General features: G+C 47.7%; 1 protein-coding gene across 1 annotated transcript in view; it reads left to right on the top strand.

The window, feature by feature from the left end:
• Positions 1 to 7752, top strand: part of SPN (sialophorin) — a 16130-nt gene extending 8378 nt beyond the window's left edge. Inside the window, exon 2 of the mRNA XM_015419768.1 lies at positions 5700 to 7752. Coding sequence (XP_015275254.1) covers positions 5747 to 7111 — 1365 coding nt within the window. The 5' untranslated portion in view covers positions 5700 to 5746 and the 3' untranslated portion in view covers positions 7112 to 7752. The remainder of the gene's footprint in view (positions 1 to 5699) is intronic.
• The last annotated feature ends 11679 nt before the right edge of the window (positions 7753 to 19431 follow it).

The raw sequence follows: 19431 nt of genomic DNA, 5'->3' as shown, positions 1-19431 counted from the left end.
AAGAGAGAAAGAGAGAGAGAGAGAGAGAGAGAGAGAGAGAGAGAGAGAGAGAAAGCAAATGGATGAGGGGGAGAAAGAGGTGGAAAGAAAGCAACTTTAACCCCCATGCCAGCTGGCTTGGCTTGGAGAAAGCATTTAAAGTTAAAGTTGCTTTCTTTCTCTGCTCCCCCCCCCCATCTCAAACCTGCCCAGGAAGGTGAACAATCGCAAGGGAAGGGAAGAACGACTGGGGAGGCATGCCTCCCTTCCCTTTCGCTCCCCCAGCCGCCCTGCTGGGAGCCACACAATATGTGTGAAAGAGCCGCATGGGGCTCCCAAGCTGCAGTTTGGCCACCCCTGCTCTCCACCATGCCAGCCCTCCCCTCCCCTCCCCTCCCCAGGACAGATTCCGAACCCCACAGCCTCCTCACTGACTCCTCTCCTGCCGGCTGCTCACTCAGGACTACCAGCTGCCTCTGACACACAGGCGCTCAGCACAGCACAGGGTTTCCCAGTCCCCGGACTTTAGTGTTGCTAGCCTCCAGGTAGTGACAGGAGGTCTCCCAGAATCACAACGGTTTCCCAAGCTACAGAGACCAGCTCCCCTGGAGAAAATGACTGACTTGGAGGGGCAGACCCCGTGGCATTCTACCGTGCTGAGGCTCCTCCCCTCCCCAGACCCCGCCCTTCCCATGCTCCACCCCCCCAAGTCTCCAGAAATCCCCCAATCCAGAGTTGGTGACCCTCAATGTTCCCTCTAAGCTATGGAGTCTTGTGAGCAAAAACTCTACTTTGGGAGCTACTGGCATTAAAGTTGTGAGCGAGCAATTTGGCTACTGCATAAATTAGTTTGCTCTGGAGCCCTCCTTCCTGAGCTGGAGGCTAAAAAGCTGTGAGCTAGCTCACACTAACTCAGCTTAGAGGGAACACTGGTGACCCTAACCCCTAACCCATTCCTTCCACTAACATGATCATCTCCACTTTCACTATTTATTTATATCCCAATTTTCTCCCCAGGGGACCCGAAGTGGGTTTCATCCTCCCATCACCCCTGGGAGGCAGGCTAGGCTGAGCGTGCATGATTGGCCCAAGGTCACACGACACGTTTCCTTGGGTTCCCACCTGCACTTTCTTTCTTCCCTGCGATCAAGGTATCTTTTTAAAAAGGAATTCACTAGCATAGTGGAAGAAAGTACTTTTCATTGGAAAGGAATGGGCAAGCTGAGAGTCCCCAGGGCCCCCTCCTCTTCTGCCCACCCCCTCCCCCTCGGCTTGCGCTTTCCTTCCTGCCCATCCACCTGCAAGACCGTCCCCCCGGGCCCGTGCTTCCCCGCCTGCTCACAAGCCCTCCGACCACCCATGCTCACAGCCACCTGCAGTGCCCGGCGACACCTGTGTGCCCTCCCCGATGGCACCGGGCAGCATATGCAATCGGGAACAGAGGCAGCACCGGAGGAGTGCTCGAGAGCGGAGGGCGGAAGGGTGCATGGGTGGGTGGCAGAGAAGGAACATGGTCTTGGGCCCTGGCAGCTGCTGCCCCCACCTCAGGGTATGCTGATGCCGTCCGGCCATGTAAGTAAGTATAAGGCAAGAAAAAGGGGGAAAAGTCAAGAGGGCAATTGGAGGGTGAAATGTCTGGTGGGAAACAGGGGTGTACAAGCTGAAATGTATCAGGGTGGGGTGTGTGTGCATCTTACATTTTTTGGGGGAAATTTTTTTAAAACCCTCATCTGTGGGGGGCATTGCCCCCCAATGCCCCCCACACACACTATGGGCCTGCTGTGAATAATTCAGAGCCAGGAGGCAACATCAGGGGAAGGCCTCTGCCTCTGTACCCTGTTGTTGGCCATCCAGTTGGCCACTGTGTGAGCCAGGATGCTGGACAAGATGGACCCCTGGTCTGTTCCAACAGGGGCTCTTCTGATGTTCTTATGACGTTGTCCCCATGGAGAAAATGGCAGCGTCAGAGAGAGTGGCGTCCAGCACCACATCCCTACTGAGCTCTCTCTGCTCCCCAAACTCCCCCTTCCCAGGATCCACCCCTAAATCTCCAGGAATTTCCCAGCCTGGAGTTGGCAACCCACAGTCATGAAAGCTGTAGGCCAAGAAATATAGAAACGTATAGAATGTAGGAAAGGTTGCCATTAAGATAGATTCAGATTAGAACCAAAAGAGGAAGTCTGGAATGCTGAATAACGTGCAGGAGGTGTTTCCCCCCCTTGGCTGCCCGAAATATCAGCCTGTCCCAGCCGGGCCAGCCCTTCCCTTTGGCCGCCCTGATTGCCTGAAAATCCGTTAGTCCCATCACACTTGTTTCCCGTTTCAGTTCCCTCTTGTTTTGCTTCAGTTTAAATTAAGGCGTGATGTGAGAAAGCCACTGTGGGTATAAATATCGGCTATGGGAAGTGAGAAGTGGGCCTGTCTGGGGAGCCAGGCCCCTCCTTGATTTATTTAGGCCCCGACTGATTTATGACTGCAGGTATGCACTTGCTGCTAAGGCACTCGAGGCGATTTACAGTTAAAATGATTAAAAGGCAAAGCAACAAAAATAGCAGAAATCCTCTCAGGCCACTGGTGGTCTCGTCTTTGGCCTCCTGCTGAGGCATTCTGGGATAGCTAACACAGTATAGTTTGGTGTAGTGGTTAAGTGTGTGGACTCTAATCTGGGAGAACCAGGTTTGATTCCCCACTCTTCCACTTGCAGCTGCTGGATGACCTTGGGCAAGCCATAGTTCTGTCGGAGCTGTTCTTGAAAGAGCAGTTTCTATCAGAGCTCTCTCAGCCCCACCTACCTCACAGGGTGTCTGTTGAGACAAGACGGTATAGTTTGGTGTAGTGGTTAAGTGCGCGGACTCTAATCTGGGAGAACCGGGTTTGATTCCCCACTCCTCCACTTGCACCTGGCTGGATGAACTTGGGCAAGCTGTAGTTCTGATAAGAGCTGTTCTTAAAAAAGAGCAGTTTCTGTCAAGAGCTCTCTCAGCCCCACCTACCTCACAGGGTGTCTGTTGTGGGGAGGGGAAGGGAAAGGAGTTTGTAAGCCGCTCTGAGACACCTTTGGGCCACGCCCAGCAGGAACTTTGGGTAGTGAAGGGCGGGGTATAAATCCAATCTCCTCCTCCTCCTCCTCCTCCTCCTCCTCCTCCTCCTCCTCCTCCTCCTCCTCCTCCTCCTCCTCCTCCTCCTCCTCCTCTTCTTCTTCTTCTTCTTCTCCTGTTGCCCAGGCTGCTTCAGGCTGGTGCTTCTCTCCCTGTTTAAGATTGCCAGCTCCTAGTTAAGAAATTCCTGGAGATTTGAGGGTGGAGCCCAGGGAGGGAGGGGCTTAGGGAGCAGAGGATGCTCAGCAGGCATCATATCACAGAGTTCACCCTCTGAAGTAGCCGTGTTCTCCAGGGGAACTGATTTCTGAAGTCTGCAGATCAGTCATAATTTTGGAAGACCTCCAGGCCCCACCTGGATGTTGGCAACCCTAATTTTTAAACTGTTCTTTCCGGATTATACAAATGTGCCTGTTTAATCTTCACATGCTTCTTTCTTTTGAGATGTCCATACAACCTACCTTCCTTCCCTCTCTCCTTCCGTCTTCTGTGTCACAATCTGCTCGAAGCACCCAGCACTGTTCATGAAAACAATGCATATTCCAACAAAACCAGATCACCAAATGAACACTGCTGGCAAGAGGGCAGAAAGGACTGGCAGTTTCAGATATTTGTAGGCCTTGGGCAAGAGAGTTGCCCTTGGGCCTCCTCGAGTGACGGGTTGTCATTTCCCTAGAAAGGATGTTTTTCTTGCTCAGTGACACAACCCTGTGTCTCCGTCTCCTGAAATGTTAGATAGAACTCAGGGGCACCCAGTGAAGTTGAAGGGCTGCCGTTTTAGGACAGACCAAAGGAAGTACAGTGACCGATTAATATGTGGAACTCACTGCCACAGGAGATGGCGATGTCAGTGTCTGTAGAAGGGCCCAGACTAGACAAGACCAAAAACAGTGCTGTGGTTTTTCATGGAGTCAGAGGAGAGTCTAAGGACCAGAGGCAACCAACAGCAACATCGGCAGGCAAGGTCTGATGTCCAGGGCAGCAAAGGGTAGAGCAAGAAGGGGCAATGTTAAACAGTGTGTTCCACAGCCTTGACAAGCTCTTCCAGTTGAAGAGGCAGTGTGCAATCCACAGCTTTACAAAGCCTGAAGCATCCTGATTGGTCCAAAGTGAGTGTCATGTGTCAAGGCCTAGTCGGGTGACATCAACGCAGGAGTGGAGGTAGTAGCCCAATGGGCCCTGTTGAGCCCCCGACACTCCTGCCTTCCACGCCCGTACTGCAGCTAGCCCTGTAGCACAAGGTGAGTAAGGGCTGTGGTTCTGTGGAAGAGCCTCTGCTTGGCATGCAAAATGTCCCAGGTTCGATCCCTGCATCTCCCGTTAAAGGGACCAGGTAGGAGGTGATGCGAAAGACCTCTGCGTGAGTCTCAAGAGAGCCACTGCCAGTCTGAGAAGACAGTACTGACCAGTGCCGGATTTACGCATAAGCTAAATAAGCTACAGCTTAGGGCCTCGCAATCTGCTGGGGCCTCGAATAAAAACACATTATAAAAAATGATTTCAAATATTAAAAAGGCATATATATTTTAAATGTTTCTGAGACCAGGTGATGTAATTTAAAACAGTAGGGGGCCTCTGGGTTTTGTATAGCTTAGGTCCTCAGCAAGTCTAAATCCAGCCCTGGTACTGACCTTGATAGACCAGTGGTCTGATTCAATATAAGGCAAACTTTGTGTATATAAGGCAGACTTCGTGTATGGCCCACTTAGTGACTCATCCATACACCCAGGGCTATTTTTGGGCAGGAACGCACAGGAACGGAGTTCCGGCTGGCTCCCGAGTTGGCCACGCCCAGCAGGAACTCATTAACATAATAGGCCACACCCAACAGCAGAAACCCATTAGGATTGGCTACAATTAAGGGTGTGTGGCCTAACATGCAAAAAGCCCTGGGTTTTGACAACAAACAAGGTAAAGAGAATAAGAAGCAAAAGGTGGGCGTGGCTGAATGACCACACCCATGTTCGATTGTGGGGGTGTGGCCTAATATGCTAATGAGCTCTCTGTCAGGGGTGTGGCCTAATATGCTAATGCGTTTCTGCTGTTGGGTGTGGCCTGTTATGCTAACGAGTTCCGGCTGGGCTTTTTCTACAAAAAGAGCCCTGCATACACCTTACAAGTGATGGCCACTAGGTTAGCTGAATTTAAAGGGGGGAGGCAGATAAATTCATGGAGGACCGAAGTATCCATGGCTATTAGCAATGCTGGCTAATTGGAATCTCCATTTGTAGAAGCAGTAGACTTCTGAATGCCAGTTGCTACACAACAACAAAGGAAGCTTTGTCTTCTGTGTCCTAGCTTGTGGATCTTCCAGAACATCTGGTTGGCCATCGTGGGAACTGGGCACTGGACTAGATGGACCACTGGTCTGATGCAGCAGGGCTCTTCTTACATTCCTGAGTGAGGTCACCTTGCGCCCAGATGAGTGCCCTGCAGTGTGCATCCACATATGAACCCTGTTTTCAGCTTTGGGTGCAGAATCCCGCTTCCTTGTTTGAACGGGTCGTTTCCTTCCCAGAGTTTAACGTCTCAGTACTGAGGCGTCCTATGCTCCTGCTTCTCTTTCTTTTCAATGCGTTTCTCTGGAAATGTATTTCACAGCTGCCAACATTTTGTTCTCAGGTCACTATTGGGCTTTGCTCTTGGCCGAGAAAGCCCGGGCCTCCACCATGGAAACTTCAAAATCTCCTCTCCGGCAGATACCCGGCTGCAGTATGCTCTTTGGCTTCCTTATTCTTCTTGCCCATGGTGCACTTGGACAAAAAACATCCATCGAACCCACCAGAGAGCCAACCACTTTTGTAGCTTCTACCAGGGTGGGTCCAATTTCTGATACGTCATCAAAAGTCACATTTCGTCCCACTGAATTTCCCACCAAGAAGCTGAAAACAACGGGCACAGGCAGTGATGCCACTTCAGAGGCCCACCCTGTTTCCAAATTGCCGGTCGCCACATCCAGCAACAAGGCGACCACTCCAGTGGGCACACTGTCTCTTGAACAGCTGTCTACACCCAAGCACTTGAAACCACATACCAGCAACAAGGAGACCACTCCGGTGAGCACACTGTCTCTCGAACAGCTCTCTACACCCAAGCATTCGGAACCAGCAACACTTAAACAGACCAAACAGGCTGACACTACCGCAGACAACCATACCTCTGCTAACCAAGAGACAGCCACAACCGTTGCAACTACCCCAGGTGAAACAGAAACAACCAAAGTGGTGGGAAAATCCCGTACAACTGTTGGGGAATCAACGTCCTTTAGCACAACAGCAGCACCTGCTGGGAGCATCGGCCTGAAACCAAGAAGTACAAAGCGAGAAAAAGAAAAAAGTACGACACCAGGACAACATGTTCAGGGTGGCCCCACAGCGCACGATACCAGCAGCCGGGGGCCTGAAGCCCAGCACACAACTGGAACATCTACTATTAAAGCATCAGGAGATGACACTGGGGTGAAGGACGGCCCTTCGAAGGACTTTGGAGGAGTCACTGTGACACCTAACGTTGAAACAACGCACTCTGATCCTAAGCCGACGGCAAGCCCTGCAATGGGCCGCAAAGGAGTCATTGTGGCCATCGTCCTCAGCATCCTACTGCTCATGGTTCTTCTCATCGCTATCCTGCTCTGCTGGCGGCGGCACCACTCTGGTTCGACCAGCTTCAAGACGGCAGGGTGGGCAGGGCAAGTGGCACTGCCGGATGATTCCGGGTTGGATAAAGAGGTAGAGCAAGGGGCGCCGACCGCAGGGGAAGGAGAGGGAAGACGTGCGACCCTCACCACTTTCTTTGGCAGACGTCAGTCCAGGGTGCCTTCTGTAGCCATGGAAGAAGTCGTTCAGAAAGAGACTGGCGATGTAGAGGAAGCCCAGCCTCTGATTGACGGGGATGTGAGTAAGGTCTCCAGTCTGGAAGGGTCCGGGGAACCAAATGGTAAACTTCCCGAGCCCACCGTGCAACAGTCTCAAGAGAAAGAGTTCCCTCCGCCGCCGGCCAACCAGGAGGAGAGTCCTCCTACACAAGTAGAATAGGACACACCCACTTCCTAGGCTCCTCCCACCAGTGAATGCTTCCACTGTTTACACTTCTTCTATTAGATTTAAGGCAGTCTGAAACCTCATTTTACTGCAGTCTCTATTCCCGCCCCCTCTTCTGTCTGTTGTGGGTGGGTGGAGGCGAGAAAGAAACTGTTGCTCCACCATTGTTCAGAAATATCTGACCACATCCTTTTTCCTGTGTGTAATAAACCTGAGTCCACTGATAAAAGGCTACCAGAATGAAGAATGATTCTGAAATAAGCTACAGTATGGACAGCAACTAGAACAGGGGTAGCCGACAGCAGTACACACCAGACCATTTGGCTCGGTATTGAGGGCCAGGTCTCTGCCCAAGCATCCAAAGCACCGGCAGCTCTGCCGCAGCAGAAGTGCAGGAGAAGGCAGCAGTCAAGGCTTATGCCTGTTATCATCTCCCAGTCCTGCAAAGCCACCAGACCAGTAGACTCCAAGACAAATCCCTGAAATGCTGGCAACACCATTGGGGCTTGGCTTGCGCCATATGTGTCTGGCCAAGAAGAACTCTCAAATCCCCCCCCCCAATTTGTTTGCTTGCACAGCAGGATTTTCACAGTTACACACTGCATTTTGTCAGCACTTTGGCAAAAAAAAAAAAGGTTGCCTGCCCTTGAACTAAAACATCTTGTGTAGCAGTCAACAAGCATCACTCTAGAACTATGGTCATGTGATCATGGGGCTACTACCAGTTCTCTAACACTGGGCTTTTCTGCATTTTGGTTTTCCTTGCTTGTGTGCTTCTTTTGGGGGGGGTTCTGTTCCACAAGTATTTTGCTCCCTCTAATGGTCAATTTGATATTACATCACTGTATGTCCAGCATAAAAACTTGCAGGGACATACACTGGGCATAAAGCAATATAATATAGAATCAACCAGTATGGGGAAGCAAAAGTGGAACAGAAAAAAACATGGGAAGCAACAGGAACACACAAGTGAAGAAAATGACAATGTGGGAAAGCCCACTGTTAAATATAAGGGAATGTCTCTAAATTACACATTCTTTCACTACACTGTCTGTTCTCGGTGGAGACGATACAGACAGAAGAACCCAACAATCTTCATTTCCTGTCACCTTTGGTTCACACTCCATCAAACAACAAATTCCTTCTAGAGGACTAGAAATTGAATTTAATGCTGGGTTTTTTGGCAAACATGGGAACATTTATGCGGGGGGGGGGGGGGGAGAACAGCAAAGGGATTATAGTAGATGACGGTATCGGTTGCAGGACGCCTGTTTGTTTTGAGCACAGATTTCGGAAAGAGAATAATTTGCCTGGCTGAATTTTCCTTGATTGCAAAGACTGTTGAGGAAGATCCACGTGTCTTTATTAATAGGGTCGGTGTGGTGTGATTTTTAACTAGGGGAAGGAAAGGAAAGGAGCTGGATTTGGGTCATTTGCCTTTTAAAAAGCCCTTGGATTCTTTACTATCAGAATCAAAGCTAGTTGTATTAGGAACACAATCCAATATACATTTACATTGGTTTCTAAGGGAAATTTTTCTGGATCTAACTTTTCTCTGTCAAAGTGGGTTAAAATTCTCAGGTATTGTACCCTTACCCAAGATATACTTCCTTCCAAAATTTCAGCCAGGCAGGGTAAAGATGAATCCCCATTCTCCCATTCTGTAGGCACTTAAAATTCTCAGTTGTGATTTAAGTACAGAGAGATGTGAATCAGTGTCTGAGAGGGCATTTTCCCATCTTTCCCAGGACCCTCAAACGAGTAGGAGGTGGTCTTTTTCCTCCTTAACAAAATGGCATGCTAAATCTCGCCTCACCCTATGTCTTCCCTCACTACGTCTTTTGTCCTTGTTCCAGCTGAATTTCCTATCATGAGAGGGAAGCCTAAAGTCCGGCCCTACCTTCATTCCCGAATTTTGCCATACTGATCAGTATATGCATGCTTGTTTTTTAAAAGATATCTGGGTAGCTGGTATTGGGAAGGATATTTCTCTGCCTGAGACCCTGGAGATCTGAGGCCACTGAGTTCTGAACCAGGTGGACCAATGGTTTTTCTCAGTATATGTTCACGTCTGTGGGTTAGGGCTTCTAGTGCATATGAGAGAAGGAGAGACCACGGAATCAGAGGGAGTGGTCATCTGTGAATGAGTGCAAACGAACATTGTGAGTTTGGGAATATGCGCTTGAGGGAATGTCTGTCTATGCTGTTCATCTAGGCCGAATAGATTTTCATAGCTTTCTCTTAAGAGAAACTTACTGCAGATTTCGGAAGGGGCTAGGAAGCCAGAACAGTTTATTCTGGTTTAATACCAGCTTAGTTTTTGCAGGTGTATCTTCATGGCACCATCCTTTACTACCCCTACCCCCAACAATGAACGGGAGCTACGCCCAAGGACCAGTATGCCCTTTCCCAGCAGATCTTTCCCTTCCGTCCCGCTTCTCGATCCCAGTTACAGAGTCCTCCACTGTGATATAGTTCCCCTTTGGAATTTTATTTTGTATTATAATTGCCATTATCATTTGCATAGATTTATTATTTGTATGCATGGCTAGAATTAAAGAGTATCAATTCAGATTTTAACTTGGTTCAATTTTTTTTTTTTAGTCCAGGAAATGGTGTGTGTGGGGGAAGTGCTCTCAAGTCATAGCCAATTTATGGCAAGCCTTGGGGGGGTGTCCAAGGTAAGAGAAGAACAGAGGTGGTCTTGCCACGGCCTGCCTCTGCGTAACAACCCTGGGCTTCCTTGCTGGACTCCCATCCAAGTACAAATCAGGGCCGACCCTGCTTAGCTACTGAGATCGGGCTAGCCTGGGGTACCTACAAGCAGGGCTATTTTTGGAGCAGGAACGCACAGGAACGGAGTTCCGGCTGGCTCCTGAGTTGGCCACGCCCAGCAGGAACTCATTAGCATAACAGGCCACACCTAACAGCAGAAACTCATTAGGTTTGGCTTCATTAGGGTGTGTGTGGCCTAACATGCAAAGAAGTTCCTGCTACCAAAAAAAAGCCCAGGGTTTTGACAACAAAGTAAACAGAATAAGAAGCAAAAGGTGGGTGTGGCTAGATGACCACGTTTCTGGTAACATGGAGTGTGGCCTAATATGCTAATGAGCTGTGATGTCAGGGGTGTGGCCTAATATGCTAATGCATTTCTCCTGCTGGGTGTGGCCTATTATGCTAATTAGTTTCTGCTGGGCTTTTTCTACAAAAAAAGCCCTGCCTACAAGTCTAGTAAATAGTGAGGTTGAAATCTGTTGCTACGTTCTCCTAGCATGCCCGTTCCCTTTACTCAAAATGAATCATGTCCCGTCCCACTCACCATTCCCATGGCTGTATCAGTGGGCTTTTCCGCACGTTTGACTTACTCCTGATTTTCTTGACAGTCGATCCGCAGGCATTGGAATCGGTTTGGGCCCTGGTTCTTCCGCACGTCTACTCTTCCTCTGCATTTGCCCTGTTGTAGACTCAGTTTATTTTCTTCTGCGTGTGCCTTAAATAATCATGATGTTCAAAGGAGAATGCTGTCCTCATCAATGGACTCATCTGTGGCATCACAGGCCCCCCCCCTTATTTTTTGAGCATGCTTATAGCAATATATCAATACAATGGCTGCGTAAAAAACCAACTAAAATATCGATACACTGATATATAAAGGTAAAGGTTTCCCTTGCTCGAAAGCCAGTCGAATCTGACTCTAGGGTTGCAGTGCTCATCTCCGTTTCAAAGCCGAAGAGCCAGCGCTGTCCGAAGACTTTTCCATGGTCATGTGGCCGGCATGAGTAAACACCAGGGTGCACGGAACGCTGTGACCTTCCCACTGAAGTGGTCCCTATTTATCTCCTTGCAATTTCTTGCTTTCGAACTGCTAGGTTGGCAGGAGCTGGAACTAGAGACGGGAGCTCACTCCATCATGCGGCACCCGGGTCTCGAACTGCTGAACTACCGACCTTCCACAGCCAGCAGTTCAGCGTCTTAACCACTTGAGCCACCGCAGCTCCTGATATATATATTTGTAATAATAGGCTAAGCAGGTTCCCTGAATTCCCACTTTCATTAAAAAAAAAAGAGTAACACTCTAGCTCCTTCCCTTGCAGAGAAATGCCTTTTTCTTTATATCTCCACCAGTTAAAGGGCTATAAGAAAGAAAGAAAGTTGGGGATTCAGAGAACCTGCTAAACCTACCGTTACAGCGTTATATGAATATATCGATATTTTAGTGAATTTTTTAAAAAAGAAAACCACTTGGCTTCAGAGTGTCTCCAGAGTGGGGGAAGGGGAGGGAGTGGTCTGACGATGATAACAATCCAATTAATGCATAGTGGGTTGGGGGGGGCGGTGGGACAAAGAAAACCCGACAGAAACATTTTGCCTGAGGGAAAACGTGACTCAAAACTGGCTTCCAAGGTGGTCTGAAAAGAAACGGAGAAAACGGGGAACGGTTTTCAAACGAAAAGAAGCAAAAGCTAAAGGCATAAAAATGCATGCAGAAATGAGGGGAATAAAATAAAATAGTATGGGGCCAGAACTGACAAAAAAAAACCCCTGTGACCAGTGTCCCTTAATGGTTTTTCAAAAATCCTTCCAGAATCCTTGATTCTTTTTATACACAGTGAAGCAGTTTTAGCTGTTTAGGCACTATGAAGTGAAGACTGGGTCTATTAATTACATTTTCCCTACCTTTATTGAAAGATCCCGTGGTTGGTTCTGTTAAATCCTTGGATGCTATGGGAGAGCAGCCTGGTCCTAACTGTACAGATGACTTTCAGTTGGAATGGTCTGATGGAGTGAACAGGCTTCTTAGCCCGCCACATCTGGGCTCGATCTTTTTTTTTTTTTGGTTAAACTCTTTTATTTAAGGATATAACATTGTAATCATCATTTTTCATCACATTTTCTTCTTAATATATCCATTTTCTCTACTCCCCTTATCCCCCCTTACATGGCTTCCCGCAGTGCGATTTCCCCTTTATCTATTTTTCATTTCACCCATCCATCAGTTTCCCCCATAATACAGTTAAGTCTTCAGGTAACTTTTCTAACAAATATAATTTCTATAACTTGTCTTTTTCCATAGTCCAATCTACTAGTTATCAAAGCCTATTAATGTATTTTTCACATCCCATCTAGCCTCTACATATTCCTTGAAGTCTTTCCATTCTTCATAGAATTCTTCATCTTCTTTGTTGTTTAGCTTCCTTGTTAATTTATCCATCTCCGCCATAAAAAGCACTTTTTTTATCCAGTCCCAAGTCTCTGGTACCTTATTTTGTTTCCAAAATTGAGCATAGGTCATTCTTGCAGTAGTAATCAAATATCGTAACAATGTTTTTTTTTGCTACATTAACCTCTTCCATCTTAAGGCCCAAAAGCAATATTTCTGGTTCTTTTTTAAATGTACCTTTTTAAAAAATTTGTATCTCATTGTGGACATCTGTCCAATAAGCCATAGCTTTTTCACAAGTCCACCACATATGATAAAATGAACCTTCATGATTTTTACATTTCCAACACTTATTTGACATATTCTAATTCATGTTTGCTATTTTTTTTGGAGTCATATACCACCTATACATCATCTTAAAACAATCAAGGCTCGATCTTGATGGCTAATAGCAGAGGTCGTTTTGTAGAAAAAGAGGTGCAGGAGCTCATTAGCATAACTTATTAGCGTAACTTATTTGCATATGCCACACCCCCTGACATCACCGGAAGTGTGTCAGAAGGCAACACCCACCACTCAGGCTCCACTGGACTGTTTTGGATTGCTAGCTATTGGGGGGGGGAACGTGCAGATCTGCCCTCACAGAGGAGGGAGAGCTTGTACCTGAAGGTGGACCGGGGGGGGGGCTCTGCAACTCACCTGGCTGCTTCTTGCTCTGACTGAGGGCTGCTGGGAGCAGGGGGTGGGGCTTGTTGTAGGTGCCCGCCCCCTGGGATCCTTACTGCCGGAGCTCCGCTCCTGTGCGCTCCCGCAGGAAATGACCCCTGGCTAATAGCATCTAGCAAGATTGGGCTGGTCAAGTGAGTCTGGGAGCTAATAAAACCTCTCTGCAGGATATTCGGATAGCGCTGCCAGGTCCTTCTGGCAACCAGTAGGGGATGGGGGGGGGGACGGCTTACCAGGGGCAGGAAGGTGAACCAGGCTATGTCACTAGCAGCATGGCAATGTCACTTTCAGTGTGTATTGAAAGTGAGGTCATCATGTTGGGACATCCCAGCAGTGCTCTGGTATTTGGGCAAAACTCTATGGTAAAAATCGCTTCTACCATAGAGTTTTTGGTACACGCTGGAAGTAATGTCACCATGTTGCCAGCCTGGGCATCCCTCCTGCTCCTGGTACGTTCCCCCCATTGGCCAGCTGATCAGCGGTGAGAGGCAGGGCCCAGGGGTGAGGGGAAGGGCTGTGGCTCAATGGTAGAGCATCTGCTGGGCATGCAGAAGGCCCCAGGTTTAGTCCCCAGCATTTCCAGTTAAAAGGCTCACGTAGTAGGTGATGTGGAGGACCTCTGCCTGAGACCTTAGAGAGCTGCTGCCAGTCTGAGTAGACAATACTGACTTCGATGGACTGATGATCTACTTCATTATAAGGTAACTTCATGTGTTCATGTGTATTCTCAGAGTATTTTCAGTAGAAGGGGTAGGTGTACAGTGATCCTCTTCTTATTTTTGTGCACCGAACACAATGAGGCACGTTTAGTACTGGCCTTGCCTGGTATTAATTTGGGGAAAACCGAAGTCCTAGAGTGTCATTACATACCCCACTGTGCTACCCAAAGAGGCAGTCTCCAATTTAATTGGGGGAAATTAACTTTAAAGGAGACAAAGCAAGAGGGGGTAACTGGGATCTCCACCAAAGTATACCAGGATTTTCCCCTTTAAGAGAATTCTCAAATAAATCAGGCAGATGTTCAACCAGAAAGGCTTTTTATTAAAAGAGAAATGACACAACACACAAACACACTTAAACATGTACAAACTAGCTAAGAAAAAAACAGGGAGGAGTGGGAATAGTTGAGGGGGAAAGGGCTATAATTACCAGGTCTTGTAGAGGTCCATGGAAGCAGCAGCAAACTAGCCAGCATTTCATGGGGAGAAGAGAAGAAACCCACAAAGTAGCGGTGCAGGCTGTTGGTACCAGGAACATACACACACTGCTATGGCGCAGCATGCACAAATTGTTGGGAGAAATGTTCCCTGGGGCAGCCTGACATGTTTATCCCAAAAACAATTTGATGAGTTTTTCAGAGGTGAACAATGATTTCAGCAAAGCTTGATGAGTTTACCTGAGGTGAACTGTAGGTATTAATGGTGCTTGATGACCGTCTAAGTACTGGAAGGAAAACTACCAGGTTTTGTGAATAGTGTTAAGTATTGCATAATTAAGGTAAATGGGCGAGGGGAAGGGAGGCTAGGTGTGGATGAGGTTAAAGTGAGGAGATAGTTTTCTTGGGAAACCCATTATCCTAAACTATGCATTTCTTTAGGGTAGGGAGGGGGTTGTCAGTGGGTCAGCTGCTCTTTCCCACACACTTCTAAACTAGGTCTCCAAACTTGTTATGGCTGGCATCCATTTTGTGTCCTTTTAGGGCAGGCAGTGCTTGGCAGCAGTGTTCCCTCTAAGCTGAGTTAGTGTGAGCCAGCTCACAGTTTTTTAGCCTCCGGCTCACACATTTTTGTCTTAGCTCAGGAGGGATGGCTCCAAAGCAAACTAATTTATACAGTAGCCAAATCACTTGCTCACAACTTTAATGCCAGTAGCTCAGAAAGTAGAATTTTTGCTCACAAGACTCCACAGCTTAGAGGGAACATTGCTTGGCAGCTTATGATATTTGAGCTGATGTGTGTGTGTGTGTATTAGGAAGGGTGTTTATGGGTTTCTGTCTATAAACTGCCCCTCAGTGAGAGGAGGGGTCTGATTGCTAACAACTGAGCTCTCTCCTTTTGTTGGACTTCACATTCCCAGGCACTGCTTCCAGAAATCCAGGAATTTTCCATGCCAGACCTTGCAACTGTAAATGTAAATCAAACATACCTATTTGCATTGTTCCCCTGTCCACTAGCAAAAGATGGCAATTTGTTTGTCTGCTGTTTTGCTGTTCTACCTCGGAAGTGTTGTGTAAAAGGGATAGTACTTCCACTTAAGTCTTTCTGACTGTCACTGCAACTCTCACCAAGGAAAAGGCCACACCTAGGGATTTAGTAAGAGCGTGATCTTGCACCACTTGGACTTTTGAACTCATTTCGTAACATCTTTTCTCCCTCTGTTTGAATATACAATAAAGTACCCAAAGCATTTCACAAAAATTATCTTGTTGCAATCTTTACAACAGCCTTGTAAGGTAGGCCAGTATTATCAAATGAAGGGGTGCTGAATTTAAGAGGGAATGGCCATCTAATAAGTATGGCTGAGGTGAGACTCCTTGGATCGTAGCTCAGTTGCTGGGCACCTGAAAGCTTTTCTTTCCATGTCTTTTTAGTCCTGAAGACTGTTAGTCCTCCAAGAATGTATCTTCAGGTTACAGAGCCTTCACAGGATCTGTGTCTCAAACCTCTAATAGTTTGGACCCTTGGCAATTTATCCCACAGTTGCCTCACTTGCTTGCTCACGCCATGGGCCTGGAATTCTGAGCAGGCCTCAGTGCCTTCAGATGTAAATACTGACGGTTACAGGACAATTTCAAACCATCCCAGCAGATTGTGCCACTGTCTGATGTGTGGCTACAGCAACAGTATTACACAAACACCAGTTGCTGGATGAGGTCACCTCTCCCCACACCCTCAGAGCTAGTTGATTCCCTGAGGGCTGAACTGCACATTACATATAGTTCAGTCAGTGATCCTCTTAGAGAGTTGACATCTTAGTTCTGTGGTCCTTTTAAAGGTACAGCATCTGTTTTTCTGGACTTTGTGGTAAACCCACATTTGAAACCCAAAGCGAAAATGAGGGGGGGATTAGCTTTTTAAGCCTTTCCCCTCATGGCGCAAGAGTTGCCATCCATTGGCCAAAAACCAGAGGGAGAGGGACGGGGGGGAGCCATGGAGTTTTGGGCAGATCCTAGAGCAGGGGTGTCGAACTCATTTGTTGTGAGGGCTGGATCTGACATAAATGAGACCTTGTCAGGCCGGGCCATGTGTGTCATAAGATGTAATGCCAGGTAGCGGAGATATAAACTTTATAAAGGACACAAACACAAAGGGTTTTTGTTTAACTTAAAATAAAAACATGCCTAAAACATTAGCACTCTTGCAATATTTTGTTTATTTAACAGTGTCTGATAACTGACACCTCTTGCCCTGAATGACTGCATCAAAATGTCTGTGCTGTTGCAATCTTGAGTACGCTGTTCAGATGTGTATCTGTAAGCTGCAAACCTATGATGACGCAGCAGCAGCAGAACTGGAAGAAGCAGCAGAAGACAGCCAGTTCCACTGCGGGCCTGATGGAAGCCCTCCGGGGCCCTCAGCCCCCCCCCCCCACATGTTTGACACCCCTGTCCTAGAGTGTCAGATCAGTGAGGTGACATAACTTCCTGGTATTTGCCAGACGTACACAATGCAAATTTTTTGGTCTATTTTTCCTCCACCACCACCGTGCCAAGTGTCAGTGAACAGAGGAGGGAGAGGCCAGGAGACCTCCCTACACAGGGCAATTTTTATCAGGACAAAAGGGTGAGATGAAAGGGTGAGAAGTTCCCCTCCTACCTCACACTACTTCTTGACTTCAAATCACTTGACAGCTGTACAGTCAAGGAAGGAAGGGAGGTCTTGACAAGACTTATAGAGCTAGAAGCAGTGTGTTGCTCTGATCCCAGAGTCTAATTCAGAAGGCAACGTGACCAAATTAGCTAAAACACCTCTTAGTGCTATGCTGGGATTAGTAGTCACCAGGTGGCACTGTGGTGTTCCTGAGGCCCTGGAGATGCTACGTGTGAAAGGGAAGACTGAATTTGCCTCCTGCTCTAATTCATCTGCCCTCATCCTCTCTTCCTGTATTTGCCAGCCTGTCCAAAACAAACAAATAAATGAATACAAATTGAGGCAAATTGGTAAGGCAGACAACTCTCCCAGGCTCCCAGGCAACAACACCAAGACCTAAAACATTTAAATAGCAACGCTACTCTCAAAGGAAACAGAGGTGGCCTTTAGGGCACAGGAAATTCTCGATTTAATCTTATTGTGTGTTTATGATGTAGAAAATCAGCTTACAGGAATTGTGAGCCAGGGTAGAGGCTGCTATAGGAGAAGGTCAGAGGGCACAGTTGGATGGTGTGTGGGGTAGCCAGGACTGGGGCTTCCCGATATCTTCTGTTTTCTTAAAAACTAGCTGCAGGAGGCCCTGATTGGGGCCACAGTACAGGAGGGAGGGATTAGGTCAGAGTTGTCAGGTGAAGAGCTCCAAATAACGGAATCCATCACGAGGCCATAAGAAAAATGACTCCTTGCACACATTAGAGCATTAGCAATGTTTTATTAGAAAATACTGTCTTTGTATCAGAGATACAGCACATTTCCCCTTTTCCTTGAGTCTTTCAGGTGCTACTAAATAAGGAGCGGGTCCTTGAGTGTTTCAGGTGCTACTAAATAAGGAGCGGGTCCTTGAAATAAGGAACAGGTGGCAAGCTTAGAGGGTTAACCCTTCTAAAGACTTTTAAGCCATTTTGACTGGAGAAATTGACCAAATCCCCCCCCCCAAGATAGTAAAAGACCCAGGAGAGAACCTCCCACCAACTCTCACACCATCGCTTCAATCCAAATCAGTTGTTCAAATTCTCCAGAAACTGCCTTTTGAGAAAACTGAAGATGGCAGGAGACCCACTCACAAAATGACTGTATCTCATTACTGAAGCCCTAAGCAAAGGAATTCTGGGGTTCTTCCTCCCAATAGCCAAACACATCATGGACACCCCATGACAAGGAGGGCGGGCCAAGCTGTTTCAGGATATTTGTCACGCTTCAAGTGCCATGAGTATGGTTCGAAGCGGGACTGTGTTCATTAGCAGTTCAACAAACAATCAATAGTTAAAATTAACCATGGTTTTGCATGATGTCTGAACTGAGCAATTGTAAATAAAAACATTACCCAAGAAGCATTTTGCTTGATAAGCAATTATATGGCAATCTTAATTAACACTCATGGGATCTATGTAGGCTTGCCAAGTTCCCACCAGGGCAAGAGATTCCCTGTCCATGGTTCCTGTTTGCTACTACTGCTCCATAGAGTTTCAGGAATTCCTAGAGTGGACAGCGGACTGACATCACTTCCAAGTTTTCCCGGAAGTGACATAACAGTATTGTGCCAATGGTGCTTCCCCATATCTCTGCCCTCTGATTTCATGGAAGTCTTGCAAAGGTAAAATGTCTATAGGAACCACGTTCATTAACACAAGGTCTCCCCCATTAAGTGGTTCTCTGTACTGGCTCAACAAGTATGTGTTGTTCAAGAGAAAAAACAACCTACAAGCAAAATGACATTTAACTGTTATTCTGAAAATAAAATAAATAAATTTCCAGCACTTTGTCTCCAAGAATGACTAAAAACTAAAGGAAGAGCTCTCTAGATCAATACTGATGGCGAGACAACAACAGCAACCAGGATAACTTTGGCTCCTGAGTCTGTAAGGAGCTTGGTATTCAGTCTTCAGTACCCATCTCAAGACCCATCTCTAGTGCAGAATCTGGCACCCTAAGGGTCACAAACCATACATTGGTGTTCCATGGGCTATGTCTCAGTCAGGGGTCGTTTCATAGAAAAAGAGCTAGGGGAACTCATTAGCATAACTCATTAGCATATGCCACACCCCCTGACATCAGGGGCCCGGCGGTGGACCTGCAAGGCCGGCGGAAGTGCGAGGAAGCCCCGCCAAGGCCCTCCCTGGCCCCAGGCAGGCAGGGGTGGGGAGAGGCGGGGAGGAAGCAACTTACCCTCCCTCTTCTCCTGCCTCCTCCTGGCTGAATGAGGGCCGGAAGCGGGGCGGCCGGAAGCAGGGGGTGGGGCTTCGTCATGTGCCCCGCCCCCCGCACCTCACCCGGGGGAACTGCGATCCCCCACGTTCCCCCCCGAAATTACCTCTGGTCTCAGCTCTTCATGAGTTTCCAGTAGGAAACACACAGCTGAGGAGTGACTGACTAACTGAAAGTCAGGTTGGGGACCCTACTCTCAAAAAGGATTCCCAACACTGCCTTGGCAAATGCCAGACATCTGGGGGGCCGTGCCTAGGGAAGACTCATAGTGGTCAGTGTGCAGGCTCGGCCTGCACAAGCCTAGGGGATGATGTGATGTCACTTACAGGTTGACACTCTGGGCTGCCTCCCCT

This window comes from Gekko japonicus, unplaced genomic scaffold, assembly GCF_001447785.1.
Source record: "Gekko japonicus isolate JY-2015 unplaced genomic scaffold, Gekko_japonicus_V1.1 scaffold2049, whole genome shotgun sequence".
NCBI lineage: Eukaryota > Metazoa > Chordata > Lepidosauria > Squamata > Gekkonidae > Gekko > Gekko japonicus.
The sequence above is the reverse complement of the archived record's forward strand: the minus strand, read 5'-3'. Positions and strand labels throughout refer to the sequence as shown.